This window comes from Symphodus melops, assembly GCF_947650265.1.
Source record: "Symphodus melops genome assembly, chromosome: 6".
Lineage (NCBI taxonomy): Eukaryota > Metazoa > Chordata > Actinopteri > Labriformes > Labridae > Symphodus > Symphodus melops.
The window spans coordinates 22,783,431-22,806,977 of record NC_136696.1 but is presented as its reverse complement, the minus strand read 5'-3'; the positions used below and the strand labels follow the sequence as shown (position 1 = coordinate 22,806,977).

Sequence of the window (23,547 nt, the reverse complement as noted above, 5' to 3'; positions counted from 1 at the left end):
TAGGGGGCGTCCTCCTCAAGGAAACAACGGCTGCACTCTTCCTATTCGCCGAAACTATAGGTGTGTCAGGGGGGGGGTGTGCACTTTCCCTCCGTCAGCTGTCCGTCATGACGTCACTTCCTGCGGGTGTGCGCTCCACGGCTCTGCTTTGTATGGACATGGTGGGGGATTTTTGACAGCGGCAGCGCTGTTAGGAAACAAACAGGGACGTGGTCGGGGGTCGGGGACTGTTTTTTTTTTTTCCCCCTCCTCGTTCATATCTAGGTCTTTCACTGGGCTTCTCTCAACTCAGCGTGATTTCCGAGGATATGGAGGCACCGGACTGAGCTGTCTATTCCAAGGTAGATATCTTCCATTTGTGCCTTTTATTTCAGAAAGAGACCCTACTGCTGCAGCTTCGAGATCCTCTGTGTGGGAATGTTGTTTGCTGCATGAGACGGCTGCAGCCTACAAACAGCGCATGATCTCAAGTGTTAGAAGTAGTCTCTTTTTTTTTGTTTCTTTAACATGCAACCTGCTCAGTTTATTATCATTATTCTTTTTGTACTTATACAACCATTGTTATCTAGGCAGGCTCGTTTGATTTCACTTCGCACGCCTGCGCAGTTGAAGTGGAGATTTCTCCTCAATCTGCAACAAATAGGCTATTCATGGTACACCCTATTACTCAAATGTTATTTATAGACAAGCCTGTACGATCAAGTTCTCTAATAGATCTCATTAATAAGGTGTAGTTTGATTTATTAGGCTAGTGTTTGTTATGACGGCCTGTGCCATGCATCGATGAAGGACAATAACACAGCCAACGCTGTGTGATGAAGTGAGGACAACAAACGTCAACAGTCCATGCAAATTGTTTCAATCAGATTTTGATGAACGAAACAATGCTGCTTTTGCTAGAACCACCTGCACAACATCTGCATTTGGGCCTACTGATTGTGTATAGCATTCACAAAGGAGCTGTATGTAGGCTATAGTAAGAAGTTCAAGATCTTCTTGTCATCTCTTTGCTGCAGCAGACATGTTTTGTGTGAAGTGTTTCGATGGACTACGTGACTGGTTCAAGCTGTGGTCAATGTGCAGCTGCAGGTGCCGTGAAGTAAGTGCTGAAATAACCCTGAGGCATCTCACTTCTTCTTCTTCTGTCCTTGTGCGTTTATTGCTGACATTAGTCTTAAAAGCTCTGCCATGTAAATATTATTCATCTGTTTATGCTTCTCAACTTTTTAAAATTGTATTGTTCTTGTGATCTATGACTGAGCTTCAGATTTGACCTGAGTACTGGTATCCGGTTGACATGGGGTTGAGTTCATCAAGGTAAACATGTGGTTACTTAAATATGACATTCTGCAGCTTAACCACAGATTCTTCAGACTTAAAGCCACCTTGCAGCACTCATTTCTTGCTCTATGAAGCTGAAATTTGACCCCAATCCTGCTGTACCAGTTTCATATGGCGAAACAATATAGCATTGGAATGTAGCCTCTCTCTTTCTTAATGTTGTTCACTACAACTGTCCCATGCTCATTTGTTCAATGATCCTCAGCACTCTGATACTCAAAGGGTTTCTTAAGTTGAACTTCTTAATGGTGACTCGTAAATGTTAACTTTTGTTGTAACTCAAAAAAATCCTCAAACATCGATTTACTTAGCCTAATTCAAAAGTATGTATATTTTAATGTCATTAGTGGAATGTTCAAGAGTCCAGCATCAGTATCGGCATCAGCCACTGTGTAAAATGAAATCTCAGTTATTGGCATGTTTCCCAAGGCATCGGTTGCCATAAATCATTAGCCCGAAAAATCTGTATATAAATAACAAGCAAGAACAGTGTGATGCTTTTGCAGAGTGTGTTAGGCAAAGCTCCCAAAAGCTTTTCTCAGAGGGCTCTGCCAATAAGAAGAACAGAGTGTGCAAAGCATATCAGAAGAGACAAGACGGCTCGATGACTTCTGTCTGTTATGTGGTGATTGACAGTTTTTCTCACATATTTATTTGCACGCTGAGAATTAGTTATGATTGACAAGGTGACTCAGGAGGTTTTGCTCTTTGTTGATAATTTCCCTCAAATTGACACTTTGAATGAAGGTGATCCGAATAAAGATGTTCTTTTCTGCGGCCGTTAATATTCCAATGATGTTTGATGCAGCCTCGAAGTGGCAGTGTCTTTTTATTTGACTGAAGTCTGAAAAATAAAACTCTGCATAGACCAAAACTGTGCCAAGAGTTACTATGAAAGTCTATACAACTAACCCTGAGCAAATAATAATCACAAATCACTTCGCTTAACTTAGTGTTGCGTTCCAAGTGGGTGGGGTTCATTGCTAAAATTACTTAAAGATGTAAACAAGCACATTTAAAACTTTGCTTGTGGATTTCCAAGAAGTCTTTTACTCCATTACTTCTCCACTGATTTTTTTTTTTTTTAATTCCATGCAAACACAAACTCCATGCATATTTTGTATGTTAAAACAGCAGATGGTATGTAATATAAAGGTGTGGTTTGTCTGTCAGTGCTTTGAACCGTCACTCTTGTAATCACAGGGACACACTGTTTTTAAGATACCCTTATCTGTCATGCACCAAGCATGAAAAATGTCTCCCGAAACAAACCGTCTGAACCGAAATGTTTGTGCTTTTTTAAATTCGCCTTAAAGGAACTCGCACCGCCGTTGTTTTTTCCCCCTTGAGGTAGTTTCTGTCCAACTGTGCTGCTGCGCTCATGACAGTTTTGTTTTGTTTTCTGCAGGAACCTGAGACCAGTAATCAGTGAGTGCCAGGCTGCATTCAGAGTTTGAGTGACAGACAGACGTAGGCTGAGGCAAGAACAGAGTGAAAGGCAGAGTTTTCCCCACTCTGCTTCTCAAACAGGACTTTCAGGTTCTGCTCAGTCTTGAGATGCGATCGTTTTGTCGGCGTCTGGAGCGGTTAGGGGGTGAATCGTACTGTACATGGAGCCACTGACCTATTTCTCAGGTTGCTGCATCGTTGACGACGGCGCATGAAGAAAATGTGCAGTTTGAAGTGCTTGTGCGAGGCAGATCCCTTCATTTCATCCAAACATCCACAAACTAAAGTTGTGTCTGGGAAATATGTTTCAGAAGAGTCACTGGCAGGCTTTAGTGGTATCATGCTGTTATCGACTCTTCAGGGTCAAGGGCACCTCTGGAATGTCTCATCTGTCAGGTCAACCCCAAAAGAAACACGAAGTGGATCTCATGCTGAAGACTTTAAGCTACAGTGCTTGAAATAAACTAATACACACCAAGCTCATCTTTAACAGTAAAGGTGTTTATAGTCATTTCAGATGGCTTTTTTTTTTTTTTTTTTTTTTTTTACAATTCAGCAAGGAAAGCGTTAAGACACTTTAATTAGGAATAAGTGGATTGGCCTGGAGGCTGTCTCTCCTTGAAGAAACTGGGTGTTGTACTTATTAATAACAGGAAAGTGACAAAAATGCAGTCATCAGAAAGGTGTGACTACAGGGTTTGAGACTTGCTTTAACTCAGTGGAAGCTTTTAGGCGGCATTCAGATCAGAATAGTGTTCACATGACACCAACTCCCCATTCACAATGTTGAGGCGATTTAATTGGCACTGCGGGGCTCCTTGGATGGCTCCAGCGGAAGAGTTGTACTTGGCTTAACTTATGCTGCAATGACAGCAGGTAGAGTTGTCAAAGACATACTTACCTGAAGTCATGATGAGGGAAGATAAAACGACCGAGTTGTAACTTTCCACAGTTTAAAAACAACCTTCATACACGACTAACAAACTGTGTATTCATGTTGTTTTATAAAGACACATTTTTTGGCTTTTTTGCCTTTATTGTAGAGACGGGACAGTGTATAGAGTCAGAAATCATGGAAAGAGAGAGTGTGGAGCCGCTGGTCTGATTCGAACCCGGGGCCTCCCGTTCTGGAGGACTAGCCTCCGTACATGGGCCGTGTGCACTAACTGCGCCCGTGTTTTTTTTAAATAATATTGATAAGCTCTCTGCCTATTAGATATGTTGTCTAAAATAGACTTCCCAGATCAGATTTCACAGCCTTGTTGCTCACCTGTACAGACACACCCACACAGTGCTGTTCTCATTCTAAGCGTGGTCGTTCTCCCTCTTTGCGTCGGTTGTGTTTGTCTGCTTGTTGTGTAAAGTGTGTCCTTTGTCGACCAGGTTTGTCCTTGAGTCAGTTCCCGTCAGAGCCTTTCGTACGGTAAAGTCCTTCTGGGTTGAATAGGATTGAGGCGCTCCAGCCAGACTTACCGTAAGCAGCTCTGGTGAGGAGATTGTCTATGCTAATGATCGAGGAGGGATGCAGTATAAGCGGAGCCTGTGTGTTAAACCGCGAGGGGACTTGATGGGACGACTTGACCGACGTCGTGGAGAAAAACGACTTTCCTCCTTTTCAAACCTCTTCATCTCTCCTAATGTTATTGATCTGTTCATCTTAAATAAGTAAAAAAACAACCTTAAATCCCTGTTTGTTCATTAGGTCTGATGCACATCCACATGAGCCAACGCCTGTAGAAATCCTCATCAGTGACCTAGTCCTGGTCTGATACTATCACACTGTAATTCCATTAGTGACGAAGCCCACTCTCTTTCAGCTCCACTCACCAGCTCAGACAGAAAATCGTCATCGGATTAACTTCATTATACAACTTTATTACGTAGCAGCACAACAATCAAGCTCTATACATGATTTCATCCAGTGCTTATTTTTGTAACTGAGCAATGTAACTCTATTGGAAACTGACAACAATATCAACTAAACCAAAGACATGGCTGGACCCAGCTCGTCAACCTTTTCCAATTTGGCCGCTCCATAGGAAGCTGTTCTTGCAATTCATTACTATTTAACCCCTATTTCAGCACTCGTGTGCCTCATGTTTTACTCATAGGACACACCTTTTTAACTGAATAATTCAATTCAGCTAAAGTTATTAGCTTCCGCCAAGTGCTGTAGCTCCACTGAAGAGCATCACACGGTCACAGGTTTTGAAGGAGCGTCTGCTTCAATCATGACGTCCCTATTTTTTTTTTTTTAGTCCGTTGGTTTTGGAGAGGACACCTTTTGCGGATGATTCAGCTCTTGAGAAAACTTTGTAAATGATGCATCACTGAAGGTTGTCCTGAGCTCAAAAAGACAGACGAGGATGTTGGCGACAGCTCATCTAAGCTCATTTTTGTATGTTCTTTACCTGTTTAAATCACAAGGTCTGTTTAGTTTTGGAGAGGATCAGAACTCGAGGGAATATTTCTGCACCTAAATGCATTTGTAAACTTCACAGGCCTGCTGTGCTGTATGCTTGATATTTCTCAGTGTACAGTGGTGCATGTACAGACGATTTATCAAGACTCCTGAAACCTCTGATTTAGGAGGGGGTCTTCTCTGTTAATGATTCAGATCTTTGACTTTTGGGGTACAGCTCTACAAATGTCAGTGCTAAAGGTTGAAGCAGGGCAAAGAGTTTTAAAAGATCCATCTGACAGTGCTCTTCAGGAACTATATTTAGAATATAACCACAGGCATGTGTGCCAGCCATGTAGCTGGGTGTTTTTGATATTGGTTCTATTTTATGAGGTGATGGTCCAGCGTCTGTGCATATGAAATGAATGAGTCAGTCTTCAGAAAGCAATACCATTACGTTAAGACTGACTGCCGCTCCTGCTTGCTTCGTGCTTATATGAAAACCAGAAGTACATCTGTTTGTTTTTTCTGTCATGCTCAGCGACCCCTCTATAGTAGCAAATTAGCTTTGCTCTGTCTGCAGGTCTGTATGCAGTGTGCCTCCCCACAAACATGTATGCTGGTTTGGCAGCCAGAAAGGGGGAACTCAGGACACCAGTGTCAAGTTGGAAATTGTAACAAGATATACACAGCTGTCTGAGCAGAGAGAAATGCTCCCAGCTTCATGTTGTCCTCATCCCAGGTTTTTTGGGGGTGATTTCTGTAGTCTGGCACAGCTCACTCTATTGTGTTTTGAAAATGCAGAAACCCCCCGGACAACAGCTATTGGAAATATATTACGCACGCCTCATTGCAAATATAGTTTGGGCCAAAGACTGTGGTAACCGTCAGCAGTATTATGAACACTTCCCTTCCTGATGTTTCTTTATATACAGTATATATACTGAAAAAAAATCTTTAGTTGCTTTATATATAAAGCAACTAAAGATTTTTTTTCACCACTGATTATTGGTTGCTTATTGTTTAGATTGTGTACTTTAGAATAACAGAAATGAGTGTTTCCCTCAGGATCAATAAAGTGTAGTTTAAATATCACTTCTTCATAAAACACCTTTTTTTTTTTTCAAGATCACTGTGTTCAAAACCCAAAGATATTACATTTAAAATATTACTTTAAAAAGTCTTGCATCCTTGCTTCGCAATTGATGATCATTGATTAAACTTTTCATTTCAGCCTGGGATATTTTATTTCTTCCAGATTGCTTCCTACATAACCTGGCACAAGACTAATAGCATGATCATCTTTGTTGGAGCGCATGTACCATCCTCCTAAATCAGGCCGCAGGGTCTACATTTCTTGGCAGCACTGCGCTCAAGGTGGTTCGTCAAAGTTCACTGGGGGAGAGGCACAAAGTTGTCTGCTGTCCTGGAGTCCATGTGGTGGGGACGGGGGGGTAAAGGTATGATGTCTTGGCAGAAGCTCAGGGGACAGAACAACTGGTGGAGCAGCATTGAGTCACTTGTACATTCCCTTCTCTTTGGCACTTGCCTGGCCTACATTGTGCTGACGTTGAGATTTAAAATGTGAACAGTGGCTGCTTCCTAAATATGAATGTGTCTAGCACGTATGGACACAATGTTCAAACCTAAATCTGCTCTATGGGACAAAGAGCGTATAAACTTTGTGGCCGTTCTGTGAATTAAAGAAAAAAGTTCAAATAGGTTGAACTCTGTATTGAAATCAGCAGGATGAAAACGAGACAGCTGATTCAACGAGGTGATGGAAGGTTACATTATGATGTGTTCAAGGTCGTGTCCGTAAAATGACTATTTAATAAAACGTGAGCACGATTTGTTTAAATGTATTGTCAAGAAAAAGAAACTGTAGGTCGTGACGAAGAATCTCTCAAGAAGCATAGAAACATCCCTGTTTAATAAAAGATTTTTAAATCGCTTGAAAATGCCTCGGATGTTCACTTAAGACTGCTTTTCCTCATAATGAACTTTGTTTGTAATGAGGACAGACGTTTTTTTTTAAAGCTGTTTGACTTTATCTCTTGTTCTTGAAGAGCACCTGATTCCTCCACTTTTCTTTTTGTCCCAGTGCAGCACTCAATTTAACCTTTTTTTTCTAAGAAAATGTAGGATTTGACGAGAAACTTGAGTCAATACAGTTGACTGGTGGAGCAACATGAAGTCAATATAACAATAAGACCTGTTAAACTTCCTGATACAAGCTCTAATTTACTTCTAATACATCATTAACATTATACTCATGCCAACATTTTTCTAATCCAATTCTTAAGTATCATTTAATTTCTGATCAGTACATCTATTCATCTCAATTCTCCTCCAAATCCACGAAGATTAACAGTCCTCATCGCTAGTAGCTAAGATATTGTTGAACTGCAGAGCGAGGCTACTCAGCAGCTGTTTGGTTTCTCATGATGTGATGCTCTCCAGCTCATGCTGAAATCTAGGCTCTCGTGTTATCTGTAACTACAAGAAGGATAAATCATCTTCACTTGGTCTGTGCACAGTTTTTCCTTTTTATTCATTCTGCTGTGCCAAAAAAGATACCCCATGCAATCAGATGCAATTACTCAATAGTTCCACATGGAAACATTTTACCCCCCTTAGTAATTGTCAGGTTAATAGAATTTAACATTTATCCACTACTCATGCTACAAGATGTTTCATGTATAAGCCTTGTAAAGATGAGAAATATAATCTCATGACTTTCAGCTGTGTAGGAGAACATTTGGAGATATTTAAAGCTGGTTGCACTAAACAGACTAAAGGGTATAGATTTCTGAAAAGATAATGCCAGCATGTTTAAATCTTTATCAAGATCAACAAACTAAAAGTAAACGGGGAATTTATAGCATGACATCAAAACTCTCAAGTCAATGTATCTATCTGTAATCAAGCTTTAGTGTGTCATTGTAACTTTTGCATGCTTGTTTTGGCTCCAAACTACACACAAACACACATGAATTATGCACACTGTCCACAGTGTAACAAGGTGTTGTAAATGAGCAAAGTAAATGGCCAGGTCACCACAGACCTCTGAGGTAACGTGATACTCTGTCACATTGCACCTTTGCTCTGTTTTATGGTCACATTGCATTGGCTTTGTCTTGTGAGTGTGTTTGAACATTTAATTATTATTTTGACAGTGAACACGCTGTCAAAGCCGAGGTCAGAGTCCACTGGGATTTATGTAAGTTACTGTTTTATTTCTCAGCTCAATGCAGCAATGGTTGGATTTACTTTATATGCAGACAGCCAAAAGCAAGAGCTCATCTTCAGTCAAAGCCTTTTTGTATATTTTGAAATAATTGAGAAACCAGAAAGTTGCCTTCATGCTTGGACCAGATGAAGCGAAAAATCGAATGTTGTGAAAGGGGCTGACTTGAGTAAAAAAAAATGGTGGTTCAAAATAACTTTTTTCTTTCCTGACAATGAGCTGTTTTGTCATATTAAAGATTTACCCAACAATATTAGTCAGCATCCAGTATTAATTTAGTCCTGAAGTGCCATTTAAATGTTGTCTGTCAGCTACAGTATAAAACAGCTGTCTGACACTAGCTCAGGAAGTGCTTCTGGTTAATGGTTTCTACTTAACTGCCATAGAGCTCTACTACCAGGATGTAAATGAGCAGAGTTTACGGATGGCATCTGGCAGAGTTTTGATCCAGAAAATGCAGATAACATTGAATGAATGAATGATTGGAGGCTGTGTTAGGTTATAGGAAGAATGTGCGAGCTTCTGAGCTAGTAGGTGTCGCCCTTGAGCACCAACTTTAAACAAAAACAAAATAACCGTTTCATGACTTCTACACTATTCTCCAGCCATTTTCCTCCAGTAGGACACCTCCAATCCCTCAGTCATAAAGTTATGGAGTAATGAAGAACGCACCATAATGAAGCATTAAGTGCAAGCCGCGGACAAAATCGTCCTTTGCTTGAGCTATAATTCCCTGTGGTCTGCATTGTTGTGTTGTGGCTGAAAGTTAGTTAGCTGATGTTAGCACACTCATAGCGTCACATTGCACAAAAGATGACACAGAATGACCGTGATCTAAAGACTCTTGCGTGACATTCAGATAAGCAGAGTAGACTTATTCTTTTCTGTAGTCCTTGACTTAACAGCTTTATACACAAGGCCGTTGTGTCGGTTATGTAAACACAGCTCCGACAACATTACGTACAGTTGACGTGACTCCTGCTTCTCACGCATTGTAGACAGTCATGACTCAGGAAGACATTTACAGAGGATATACTGGATGTATGCGTAACCAGCACCTTAAAAAGGAGAAGCAGTTAATTTTTTTGATGATGCAATGGTAAAATCTGCTCCTAAAAGATCCATGTGAAATGAGGAAACAAATCCAATTCAAGGTCTCACCTATAGCCAATAGTGACTTTTTATTTTATTATTTTCTAAACAACAATGCCGTGGCAATCAGTGTATCGCTAAAGACACTGCACAACGCCTAGTGCTGAAAAAAAGCAACATCACGGCAGCAACAAACTAAGCCAGTAAGAATGAATTAAACAATTCCCCCAATATCCCTAAAATAGAAATTCCATGAGCAAACTTTTGATGAAGATCTCATGATATTAATGTGATGGAGCTTGTTCCCTTATGCCGTGTTGCAGAACCTCAAATCTTCAAAGTTTTCTCATTGGTGTAAGTAGATATTTCCCCCATTGTTTTAACGATTACATCAAATCTTCATTGTTTCGGTCAGTACCAAATAAAGGATTACGAGGTGCATTGAACTGTATGTCCATTGGAAAAACCTAATAAGATACTTAATTAATAGAGATCAAATTTTGCAGTAGCTCGGGAAGAGATTATTTTCATAAAAAATGTCTTATGTGCGGTACATTGCGGTGTCATTGACCTTTAAATTACAGGTAAGTGACTTGATAACAGAATGATTGAACTGTTGGCTGTCGTATGGCTCGTCTGTCGCAGACAAGAGCTAAAGTCCAACGTCAATCACTTCCCCGGCCTGAACTTTGCTCAATCTCCATAACGATAAGAGGGCGCCGGCCACCATATCAACCCTGTGTGATAAGGATTCACTCAAGTGTTTACACTGCGGGCACGGTCCAGCCTGAGCTTAGAGTGAACTCTTCAGACAAATGGACAGGCTGAGCTGGCGGGACAGCCCCATCGGCCCATATTATAAGACCACCGTTATGCCTCTGGGGGCCCTTCATCTTACAGGTCTGTCAGCACTCAGACCACAGGTTGAGTGGATTAAACATTAACCTGTAGTCTGTCTTTTACACTATCTCACACACACACACACACACACACACACACACACACACTGAATGTCCATGCAAACTCTCGGAGAGAGCTGTATCTCATGTCCAAAGTTGCTAAGAAGCCTTCAAGTCGTTGGATGAGGAAGGTAGGGAGTTTTGTGTAGATTTTTTGATAATCAGTAACTCATATGTTTAAGCAGTCTTTGAGTACTGGTGTTTGATGTATTCTTACAGAACACCTAAAAGTATGTGAACAGATCATTGCCTTATGTTTCATGTTATCGCCAGTCATATGTCCTGGACATTACTCGGAATTACTACAGTCTTTTATTTCCACACCTTGGTGAGACAAGCCCATACACACCTCTAATGTCCTGGTCTGATGCCAGCTTTATCTGGGTTTTCACACACGCTTTGCAGTTTGTTCACTTCAACCATAATATATTGAAACGCTTTTTGAATTAGTTGTAGTGTTTAATTAATTGTGCAAGTGTTTTAACAGAATAAATATATTTCATTTAAGTCATTAGCCTATACTACCAACTATGTATGTCAACACCAGTGGTAACCATCTGAATGCCTGCATCCATACATACGTCTATTTTCATGGGATTATGCATTGCAAAATGTTGCCAATTTGTTGACAGTTTTCTATTTTACTACAAGCCACCTGTCGCTGCTATAGGCCATTGATCCGACAAGTGGAAAGTTAATATTTTTCATTTATTAAACATCATGGCATTGAAATAGTAATGGAAGAGTTGTCCTTTTACTGATGCACATACCATAATTTATTCAGCCCACAAAAATTTACTGGTTTTCGGGTCATTATCATAAGACCATAACACATTTCAAATAATTTTCATACTCTTTGAGTCCCATTAGGATGGGAGGAGTTCTCTGTATCGGCCAAGTTAGCTTAAACCAAAAGAGTGGTTCAAAATATGCAAATTTTGCAATGACAGTGGGAAACCTCCTTAAGGGGGCCCCACCTAACAGCACTCACTCTTGTTGCCCAGCTAAGCGTTGCATGCATTATTGCTGCGATAACCCAGGTGTGTCAATGAAAGTACGCAAAGAAACATGAAGAGAAATAGAAAGGAAAAAAAAAAAAAGAGCAAGCATCGGGATACTGTCAGACAAAGTTGTGATGAACGCTGGCTTGAAGGCTCCCCATTTGATTTACGCCTAGGGCCCCACCAGTCTCTAGAATTGCCATTGACTGTGATTAGAGCCCTAAGACTTTGTACTTATGTCTGGATGTAGCGATACCACAAGATCAGGTAAGGCGTCACTATTTCCTGAGTGGTAGATTTTCTCGCCAAGACTGTCTGTTCAACAGTGCAGATGATTTGTGGGCAATACTCCTGAGGATCTTGGACGGAGTGAACTAACTTCACGTCTGCTTTCCTGTTGTGAGAGCATGAGGCCATCTTCACGCCTGGGTCACGTTCAGAGTGTGTTCATCTGCCTTGGTTCAGGCTTATGAGCTGCTTCATGGCCTGTCTGTTTAATGTGGGTCTTGACTTCGATGGATGAGCATTACATGGGGGGCTGGGTGAGCATGCTGAGTGACTGTGCAGCAATCCATTGGACTGTATGGATTATTTATGTTTCTGCATCCGGCCCTGTTTTCATTGAATCGGACTGAAACTTGAACCTATGATGAGATTCATTGATTTTGATAAAATTCGGAATTCTTCTCATGCCCGCCTTCCTATGTGAATTTCAAAGTGTGTGTGATCCTTGTGTCGGCATTGCCATGGCATCGTCATGGCGACCTCAGTGGGGTCTAAGTGAACCGGCTTTTGAAACATCACCCCTTCCCTCCCTCCTCCCTATTTAGACCCCAACCCTCATCCACACAAACACATATGACCTTGCTCATCATCCCTCTCGGTGTGCGGTGCCCTCAGCAGGCTTGGTTGAGTGAGCACATGAGGGGTCTTGACCTACGGGACAAAAGCTTGCTGTTGCCGTAGGAACCCCTGTTTTCTTTCTCTCTCTTTGCCCCACTTGCTAACTTTGTCTCACACTCCGCTGATAAAGACTCTGTAATGTAGCTTAGCTGACATTCCTTTCCACCCCCTCGTGTCTCTCTTTTTCTCTGTCTCAATCCACAAGACGTCTGCAGCTAAGCGGCTCTGTGTGTTTATATTCTCATGCTGTATGTTGGTGGCAACAGAGGTTAGCTTGGGCCATCACTCCATGCTGTTCTGGGTGTTGGGGGTCATGAGTGCAGAAGAGGACGTGTGTCATGTATGTTTATTTTAAATAGAAAGTCATGTGTGGAATGGGACATCTGTCATGTGTGTTGAGACAACTCTGATATATTTCGTCCACTTTACATTGTCATTTATCTGGACTGTGTATTTGAGTACAAGTAAGGAAGTGCAACTGATGTCATTGGAAAACATATTTTTATAATCTATAAAACCAGATTTTTTTCTTATCTTACCATTAGACAATAACTTTCCCAGGTCAATGGGTTTTATTTGAATAGACAGTAAATATGTTAGTCAAGCTGTAGCCCAGAGTCTTCTTTATTTCCCCGCCTGAAGCAGTATTATAATGAGACGGTGCTGAGTGAAGTGAGTGTATGAAACAGGATGTCCTCTAAAGGAAGACCTGAGGGTCAGGAGCTAGCTGCTGAATGCTAAAGAGGTTTGTTTTATCCTCGTAGAGCTAACACTGCCTCCATTCAGAATTACAAGTATATCGTAGAGTAAGTAGCTCAGTAATTCAGCCCCCTCACATGGCAGGGTTCTTTCATGTGGGGCAGAGTGTTTAATGGGTGGGAATCTTGAAGGAAATTAGTTATAGATTCAGTTAAGTTTTGATGATGAATTAGTGACTTGAATTGTATTTAACCAGAAAACTGTTGTAGAAATTTCACTTAATTGATTGTTTGATTGCACTCAAAAAGTTTCTTACACATTGGCTTTGAACTTTCAACTGTCCTATTTATAACCTACATGTGCCATGATGTGCAAAACAAGTCATGGATTTTCAAAGCTTAAAGGGATACTTCACCCATTTTCATGAAGCTTTATATCACTAGAAACATGGTGGTAGTGTTGAATGGTCGTGAAGTTTCTTTATGTGATGCAATATGACGCTTTTTGCATCACATGAAGAAAACTTTCAAGCAAAGAAAAACAAAAATGAGGGTTGGATTCACGACAATTCAACACTACTACCATGTTTCTAATGATACACAGCTTCATCTAAATGGGTGAAGTATCCCTTTAAGTAAGCAATAATGTGTGCTAAACAGACAAAAAAAAAACAATGAATAATGGAAATGCAAAGAAAATCTGAAGTTTTTATTTTGCCCAAAACCATCAAAAATAATGGACAAATTATAAACAACCTTCATTTATAGTTTAACTTGCCCTTTACAACTAACTCTGTATGGTTAAACTAATTGTGCCCCTGGAAAATAATAATAACAGCTTGCACACATCTCAGTTAATTTCACTGTTTGGATTTGCCATTGTAAGATTCTGATATTGTTCTTGCTCTGAATAATTTGACATTCTTTGAAGGCAAAATACTCCTGTTGTTGCTGGGTTGTCTGTTTTCAAAGGGGAAATAGCTGCAACAAGTTCATTGTTACTGACATGAAACAATTGTTTGTTTGTTCATCTCGATCCCCGTTAGCTTCTTAGAGGCTATTCTTCCTAGGGTCCGCAGTTTACAATGTGACAACACGATTTACATCGTCACATAGTTTATCACAACACACAAACATTACCCAACATAAAGCATGTCTACAATAGCTTAATAAAATCATGTTGGTAGAAAAGTGATAATCCCTGTGCAGGCCTCTGTTTTGGACCAATAAAGATGAGTTCATTTCTGTAAACTTATAAACAATAGTATTAAATAGGATAAGACTAGCACACTCACAAACTGCTTTGTAGGCAGTTTGTGCATTCCTGGTTCTGTTACCTGTCTTTGAAAGACAGTTCAAGAACAGAGCTTTGACAATGTGCTCTGCAAATTTAAAGGAGAACTTATTGCTAATACACGTTATACCACATAGGTAGACTTTGACCAAGATCTTACTATTGTTGCAATTTTATGTTTTAGTATCACTAATAATCTGCTTTTGGTCATGTTGATTATCACAGTACACTGGACTTTCCCACAGATCTTCAATAAAGGAGCTATTTTGTCACTTTTACAAATGGAATCATATTCATTTTGATTGCACTCAAGGTGAAATTGTATGCAGGTGATCTATGCTTTGGCTGTGGTGGAGGAATGCCATTCATTTCCATCAGTCTTTTAAATAGACTGAAAAGGAGCACAGGGAGCATAACTTGTGTGAGCATGCAGTCAATGTGTCTTACTACACAGCCCACAGTACATTACACAGTTTGGGGCTTAAGGTTAAACTTCAGGTGGCTGTAAATAAATGGATGGAATAGCTGTGAAACAAGGGGCAGCTGCTGTCTTGTTGTCCAACAGGCCCCCACCGCCCACTGCCCCCCAATGACCTCCCCCTCGTTAGATGTTCTTAGTGGGGCCTGATGGGAAAGGGCTTACTGGAGATTGACCTAGTTTACATAATCATGCATGATGTTCTAATATGTAATATAAGGCCCAAGCCAACAAGACTACTTCTTGGTGTACTCTCATGGATACCTCATGGCTCCCAGTCCCCCCTGTGAAATTCAACAAAATCTCTGTTCTAAACCCTCGTTCATGTCTCTTCCAGACCTCCATTCATTACATAAACCAGTCTGGTGACCTACATATAACCGTACGCATGTCTATGGGCCTCGCTTTTCTTCTTCATGTCTTCGGTTCTGCTCTTTCGGGACCACTGTGAGGTTTTGTGAGGATAACGTTGCTGTATTTGAAGAGACTAGTGCAGAGGGGCTTCTGTTGTGTCACAAGATACTTCCAACTTTGCTGGCTGCTAATCCACCATAGCACCTGTTGGCTGATGGCTAAATGTTTCAGCAGCACTACTCAATAGGCCTAAATGTTCTGGCCGGTGCTTTGTTGAATCATGTGCTCTGAAAGATTATGACTTATTACCCGGTCGTGTTGATGTTATGATGTTATCTTCCCCATGCTAGCAACGTGGCTTTATTGATGTAAATGTTAGTTTAATGTTCATGGTATAATTTGAAGACCTACTGGTTGGATTGGCACTCAGAGATGAAGCTTCTTCTCCAAGTGTTGACCGACAAACTTGTAAAATATATCCACATCTATTTCATGGCTTTGACAAAAAGTTAATTAAATGATTAAATACATTGGTTTATGATGCCAATGTTGGTTTATTGTTTGGAATACAGTTTTGCCCCATACTGAAATGTCTGAATTGGTTGGATTGTCCAAAAATGTGCTGCCTGACGATTGTTTTTGTCTTTTAGAATATCTGAACATGTACTACATGATATGGCCAGTAAAACTGATTAAACCAAATATTCTTGGTTCCAAGAAGGTGCATCCCGATGACCGAGTAGACAAAATGGCATGTGGTAAAAACTTTTAGATGCATTACAATTTTTCAGAATTAAAATTGTGAACACTTGAACCTGAGTTTCAAGTTTCTCATTGGGCAAGTGTTTTAAAGATAGTTTATAAAGATACTCCAATGTTAATAGCGTACACACCTGTATCTCTTGGTGGAAAATGTTAAAAGGATAAAGAACTAGGATGAGGAACAAAGTCAGCGTTCAGCTGGGCTAGCAAGCTTCTTTAAGTATACAGCATACATCAGTGCTGTATCTGTATCTCACAGCACCGTGAGCATAAATGCTATCTCTTAGCTTCTAGCCATTAAGACTGAGTTATAAATCCTGTTTTCCTCTCTGTCATTGTGTATGTACTCCCATGTTACATCTCTGACCTCATTGTCTTTTTCCCCCTTCGACCCTCCCTATGTCCTCTATCTCCAGTCTGATGTGTGAGAGTGCCGGCAGCCCGCTCCTCTGCCACCACAATGGTCGACATGGAGAGCCACTACCATCCCCCCTCGCCCCTGGAGGACTCGGTGCTGGACAGCCCCCTGTGCGTCGGTGACGAATTCATGGGTGGCATTGAGGAGTTCCAGGACATCTCGCAGTCCATAGACAACGACGGCCTCAGTTCCTACGATGTCCCCGAATACCAGTCGTCCAGCAATGGTTCTGAAGGTTCCACTGTACTAGGTGAACATTATCACTTGACTCATAAGGATTTCCTTTTAGAACATGTATTATATATTATTATATATGTAAGGAATCAGTCATTTTCTGATTCAAAGAGTCCCTGTAAACTATGTCTCTTGCCATTCTTGTTGTAGTCCCTCAGTTTAACCCCTTAATCTCTAATGTGTTTTATTTTACTGTTTCGAGAGTACACACACTTTACAGTAGATCTACAACAAAGATGTTCTTCAATTCTTTGATGCATCTTTTTTACACACATTGTTCCACTTTTTCATCCCTTGTTCCTCAAATGTACATTGTCTTGATAAATTGTCCACCCATTTCATGCCAATTTCTTTCATAATTCCACTTAATTTAGTCCTCCTTCCTCTCATTTTCTGCACTGCCTCATTTCACCTCCTTGTACAGCCCCTCTCTTCGCCCCATATCCATTGAGGAATTCACACATTCCTTAGCCACCATGCACCACCGCTCAGGAAACATTTATTTTGCTGTTGTGTTTCCTCTTGAATCAAAGTCACATGGACATTTGGGAAAATATATGATTACTTCCAAATATGCAACAAGTGAAGATACTGGAAAAGTGTAGAAAGATTGAGATATAATGAAAGAATAGATTATCCAAGTGAGAAGCAAGGTAGGAAAGAGGAAAAGAGTAGGAAGTGTGGGGAAGAGGCATTAAAGAAACATTTGATGATGTCATGGAAAATGCAGTAAGGGGTTGTTTAGGATTTATTTTGTATGGGGGTGTTACCAGTGACAAGCAGGCACAGAAGATCAACAGATGTGTTTTTCCTGATACATGTTTCTAACACCAGGCAGGAACACCAGGTTGGCTGCCAAATGCTGCTTATCCCTTTTCTGGCATCTCTCAACCAACTCATGTGCCTTGACTTAGAGCCGAAGTGTTGTACCATTTCATCTTTGCTATTTGTGTACCGAGCCTGCTCTATAAACCATGTTACCCCAAGGTGACATTAAAACTTTTTGGCAATCTTTGTCCAGTCCTATGACCAGTCGTCCAGGAGGAAGAGCAGTAATACTACTCCAACGCTGTTATGATAGTGACAGGATGCACACCACAGGCGGCATGTTGATACCTCTGAATTAAGAGTTGTTGTGATGAAACTATTCCACTATTTCTTTCCCAGAGGGAGAAGAGAACATACCAATGTGTTAATGGAGGCAGAAGATGTTCTAATTGAAATGTACGAAAAATGTATTGGTAATACTGGCGTTAAAGTCTTTCTGGATATTAATCGAGAGACCCTTGACCAAAATGATCAGTAAAATAATGATTGTGAGCTGCAATGTGGGGTGTTTGATGCAAATAGAGAGAGATATTTTTTTGTATGAGCAGAAAAATGCAGCTGAAGAGAAACAAGTTCTGGTTCCTGTATACCTTCTCAAGTCAACGTACTGGAACATCACTGATATCTGGGAGCTATGGAAATGAATTTCCAGAAGTTTTAACTTTACAACCGCTTCTTTAAGCATCCCAGTGACATTAATCTACAGTTTCCAGTCATCTGTTTACAGTATGCGCCACACAGTCATAAAGAAAGTGTGTCTTGGGCTTTTGATAAAAGACCCAAGCTGTGTAACTTGCAAAATACTCAAGTGTAGAGGAATTTCACAGCAGCCCATGCAGTTTTCCAATGCAAATACTTTTTTTGTAATAATATTTTTGTTCATAACTTACTCCTTCTTTATTTTTTGTCAAACTATTTTCATAATCAATCTTGATATAATGAACTATTGGGTTCTTATTTAAGCGGGCACATTCTCCACTTGGTTATGAGGAATAATGCAGCTTTACAGCAACAATGGGGAAAAATACAAGCGTAGAAACTTTGTGTGTTTCCACTTCCAATAAGTTATGATAATGCTGCACGTGCAGGGCAATAAAAGCCACTGTGTCGTATGATTGGAAGTCAAGATATGTTAAACAGAGAAGGCTCCTTTTCGAAATTCAGTGCACAAAGACCAACACTATGGTGGTCAAGAGCACCATACAGGACAGGATCAGCATTGTGCATGGCAGATATTTTGTGTGTGGATTTCTTGCAAAAGTATAGAAATATTGCAATTTGTAGGGCTGGTTACGGTCTATTTTTGGAAAACTTGTTGAATACTACACAACATAAAACCTGTTCAAACATGTCTTTTAATTAGCTTATCAATGCTGACCTTGCCTCAGCATGTTTGTGTAGTCAGTAGTTTGATCGTCTGTGTGCCTTTGTTTTGTAGATGCCCTGACACCAGCATCCAGTCCGTCGTCAGTTGTTTACGGGTTGGCAGCGGGCCAGGAGGACTTCTCATCTTCTTCCTCGCTCAATCTGGAGTGTCGAGTCTGTGCTGACCGTGCCTCGGGGTACCACTATGGAGTCCACGCCTGCGAGGGCTGCAAGGTGAGCCCAAGATTACACACACACGTTACTATGCAGATACACAACTGAACGTGTGGAAGACTTATCACACAGATAACGGGTGTCTTTCTACTTCTCACCTTACACAGTTTTTTTTGTTTTATTTTTACTGCTGCTACTTCTGCTCTCTCATTCTCTGTCAATATTTGTTGTCAATAACTCAAGTTTGAACAAGCCTGGATCCACAAACAGTCTACTTTCTTAACATAACTAATTTTAGGATTGTGAATCTCAATATCCCCTTTTTCAAAAGCTACTCTAAAGAAAGTGGGATAGAAAACGAGAGGCCTTGTTTTTTGTGACCAATCTGAATGCATCATAAATACCATGCTTTGTCGTCACGTGTTAGTTAATAATTCTTTAGTTTAGTGTTTACCATGTTGAAGAACAACCCATGGCTCTTTTTCAGGAGTCACTGAAGGGGAAAGAAAGTCTAACCGGAGGTGTGTGAAATGTTATTTAACCACTGTTGTTGTAGTTTGTATTCTTTTATACATTTGGAAGGAAAGCTTTGCAGAATCTAAAGCCTTGTTCTTCGCCTCCTCTCTGTAAATCCAGTGGCACAGCAGTGGGAGTTTCAATGTCAGGAAGCAAATCATGTCAACATGCTGTTCCATTCACATACCAACAGCAGAAGCAGCTCACAGACATGTCAATCCATGTAGAAGTTTATTATTTTTCAGCGTTAGTGCTATAGTTAATACACCGTGTGGGACTGTGAATGCATCAGTGTAAAAAAAAAGAAGTATCTGCTCTGGACAAAGTCCTGAGTCGGTCAACAGGGCAGAGTCCAAGCTCTGTGACCTTTGCAGGGTGAAGTTGTAATGCTGTAAAACTGAACAACAAGCGATTATCACAGAAGCCAAGGTGAATTTGTTCAGCCTAACTTCTGCCTCTAGGAGAGGGTCATTAAAAGAACATCTATCAGAAGTGAGCTATGAAGAGCCAAAAGGGAGATAATGGAGAAGTCCATGCCAGTTGCAACATGAGCTGGATCAGCTGAAGCTAGCGTTTCTCCATCAGGTCTTTCATAACGTGACAAAAATACATCCAAACAGGCTGCTCTGAATTTAGACCTGATTTCGAGCCACCTTTTATTTCAAGATTGACAATAAAGGGTTGAGAGGAAATAAGAGGAAGACAGAAACACAACAAAGGTTCTTGGTAATGGTATGCATGTTAACATACACGAAGCTGTGTTTGCCAACACTTTGCAGACACTTGGGTGGGTTGTGTCCTATCCAGTGGTGTGGTGCAGGCTGTACACTCATATGTATAGTTTAACTACTTATTTTTTATTCTCCATAGAGACACTTCTCTGATTACACTACTGTTTGATATTCAGTATCATGCTGCAATTCCTTTGATGGTGAAGGGATGACCCTCCCTACTCTGTCTCTAATTGGCTAGTACACGTTAAGTTGATATGCAAGAGGATTCTCATGTCACTGTTAGTCAAGTCAACTTTATTTATATAGCACATAACAGCCAAGGTGGCCCAAAGTGCTGTACATTAAGTTTAGCAAAATACATTTCATCCAAACCTCATAAAGAAACGTAAAAGTAAATTTGAAATAAGTTAAAACGCTAAACAATCGTAAAACGTTCTAGTGGACACTGCTGTTTGAATAACAAACTCAACTAGAGGTAGAAGCCAAGGAAAATAAATGGGTTTTTAAAAATGAAACTGTTAGAAGAGGTTGTTTATCCTCCGCTGGATGGGACACTTGGGGCAAAATTAAGAGCATGCCCACTTCTTCAGGCACCACGACACCACTGGTCCTCGCCACCTTTTAGTAATTCATATTGTGCTGTGTGCCTGTAGATGTACTTAATGTTTCTATGGGTAGATGATCTGAGACTCAAGATTGTAAATCTTAGCAGGTGTTTGTGTGTAGAGTAATAATTGAATATTCATAAAACGTTCCCCTTCAAAGTATGACTAAGTTGCTTCCCACTACAATATGAAAGACTTTGATTATAGCATGGAAAGTAACAGGAAGTATAGGTTTATATGATTGTATAACAGACTTCAAAGACTAAGTGTGTCAATACTCAAATCAGCGCTTCAAACCAATTAAATGTGTACATTTCCGACTTCAAGTGTCCAACATAACTCTATGCAATTATTTGCAAGGATGAAATGTATTTTTTGGTTCGACAAACAAAAAGTCTTTTACACAAATACTGCCTCTCGTTGTTATCATTTTCCTCCTGTTATCACCTCATGGAATTGAAATATGAGAAGTCTGACCTCCGTAATGACCATGAACTGATCCGTTTACGACAGTAGACACAAGCAGAGTCAGCATGTTCTGACCGGGCATAAACTTCCCCGTATATAATGGTTGTATTTATGCGCTATTAATTGATGTGTTGGCGTGTCAGTTTAAAGTTAGCGTGCTGTGCATCAGATTGTTAGTGAACATTTACTCGCGTGCCTGCGGCATGCCTGTGTTATCTTGTATTGTGTGTCGATGTGTTTGTCTGTGATACTGCCGGGTGATTTTATGTATTTTGGCACATTAAGTGACAGTTTTTGGATGAAACTTGAAATTGCAAGTAAGTATGGCTTAATGTTGTATCAAGCAAGTCTCCTGGTAAGTTTCTCCATTCTATCCAAACACAAATATGCCACTTTGTCCGTCTCTGCCAAAGTTAACAGTGTCTTTTTGTCAAGGTTGTGCAAGTGCAAGAATAATGGTGAAATAATGTTTGTGATATTGTCAGGCAGCTTCCAAAAAGGAATGAATAGCTGCATTTCTGATGGATTCTTTCTTTATGAGGAGAAAGAGTCAATAATGTTGATGATTTTGGTTTCATAACAGCAGTTCTCAACTATTCTCTGTTGTATTTGAGATTTTATAGGCCAGTAGATTTCCCCCTCAGCTTATTGTCTGAATAAACTGCTCTACACTGTTCATGTCTCCTTCATGTGAATGAGAATATCTTCCACGACCAGCAGATATGTTTTCTTCATGTGAGCTATATTCACATCTTAACTAGTTTCCCGCGCTCCGTCCTGCAGGGTTTTTTCAGACGAACGATCCGTCTCAAGTTGGAGTACGACAAGTGCGAGCGCCGCTGCAAGATCCAAAAGAAGAACCGCAACAAGTGCCAATACTGCCGCTTCCAGAAGTGCCTGTCAGTGGGCATGTCCCACAACGGTGAGTCCTGACGGGCGGGGCAGGTCTGGGCACTGTTTCAAACCCAGCACACACACACACACACACACACACGATTCTTGTTACTTCTAAACATACACTACTAGCACACTTTTGTAGATGCCAAGTAAGATCGAGCAGGCACGTACACACATAATTAGCACACATAAGTAATTTAACACCACAGTTGGGTGTTGTTTGGAATTGCTTGTTAAGGCAAGTCCCTAACTGAATACGAACACAAGCCATCTGAGAGATCCTCAAATTTTAGGCTTATAATTATTTTGTCAATCTGCGTTTTCCATTATTTTTATATAAGAAAAAGAATCCTTCAGTATGCACTCATGCACAGAATACACTTCATCTGTGTTTGCATGCTGCAGCTTTCGAAGTGCAAGAAAGCACATGTTAAAGGATCCAATATGTCAAATATAAGTAATTATTGCAAATCACTTCATGCACAGTGTTTAACAACAGTCATTGATTCTGGCCCTGGTTTTACAGTGTGCATTTATGATGAAAGAACAAAAGATAGTTGTCAAATGTAAAACTATTGAAAAAGTAAATAGTGAGGAAAAGTCTGAATTTAGGGATACCTTTATTATACCAACATTTATGTTGTTAAAAAAAAAAGTTCTTGACTTTTTTTGTCTTGTGATTGTCAATCAAAGCACCTTATCTGCAGCACAAGTACAAGCAGGAACACGTGCACATGCAACATCTTTGAACTCCTAAAAAACAACCTTGTCCTTCTTGTTGCCTGACTTGGGTTTTTTCTCCTCTTCTTATCTTTGTGAAGGAATATTGAGCTCAAAGTAAAAGATTCTGTTGGATACTGTTTACCCTATGTAAACATACAACATGGCATTCTGACCTCTGGTCAAGGTCAATGTACTGATTGTGGTAAAAAACAAACAAAAGAGGAAAGCTCCATCTGTGAGGGCGAGCTGTTTTTTTCCTGGTCCGCCAGTGTATTTAAAGTCGAAAAAGGTCAAACAGATCAATGCAATCTGAGCCTTTACACATAGACTGAGCACACTTTGCAGATATTCCATACTGGTGGAAGTAGCTCAGTCTGATGGGACTTGGGGAGGGAATCGGAGGGTCGTTGGTTCAAGTCCTGCTGTGAACAAAAAATCTGGAAATAGCTGTAATTCAACCTATATTTGTGTAGCATTTTCAACCTCAGTCTGTAAAAGTGAATTTCCCCTCGAGGGATGATTAAAGTACATCTTCTTCTGATCCAGATGCTGGACTAGGCAGCTTCATTGTTTCCCATGATGTTACTGACTGAAGAGGTTACC

The 23,547-nt window shown here is 40.4% G+C and overlaps 1 protein-coding gene across 1 annotated transcript in view; it reads left to right on the top strand.

Moving 5' to 3' along the window:
• Positions 1 to 23,547, top strand: part of pparab (peroxisome proliferator-activated receptor alpha b) — a 31,852-nt gene continuing 8,305 nt past the window's right edge. Inside the window, exons 1-4 of the mRNA XM_079345793.1 lie at positions 1 to 341; positions 16,399 to 16,650; positions 18,901 to 19,061; positions 22,108 to 22,246. Coding sequence (XP_079201919.1) covers positions 16,443 to 16,650; positions 18,901 to 19,061; positions 22,108 to 22,246 — 508 coding nt within the window. The 5' untranslated portion in view covers positions 1 to 341; positions 16,399 to 16,442. The remainder of the gene's footprint in view (positions 342 to 16,398; positions 16,651 to 18,900; positions 19,062 to 22,107; positions 22,247 to 23,547) is intronic.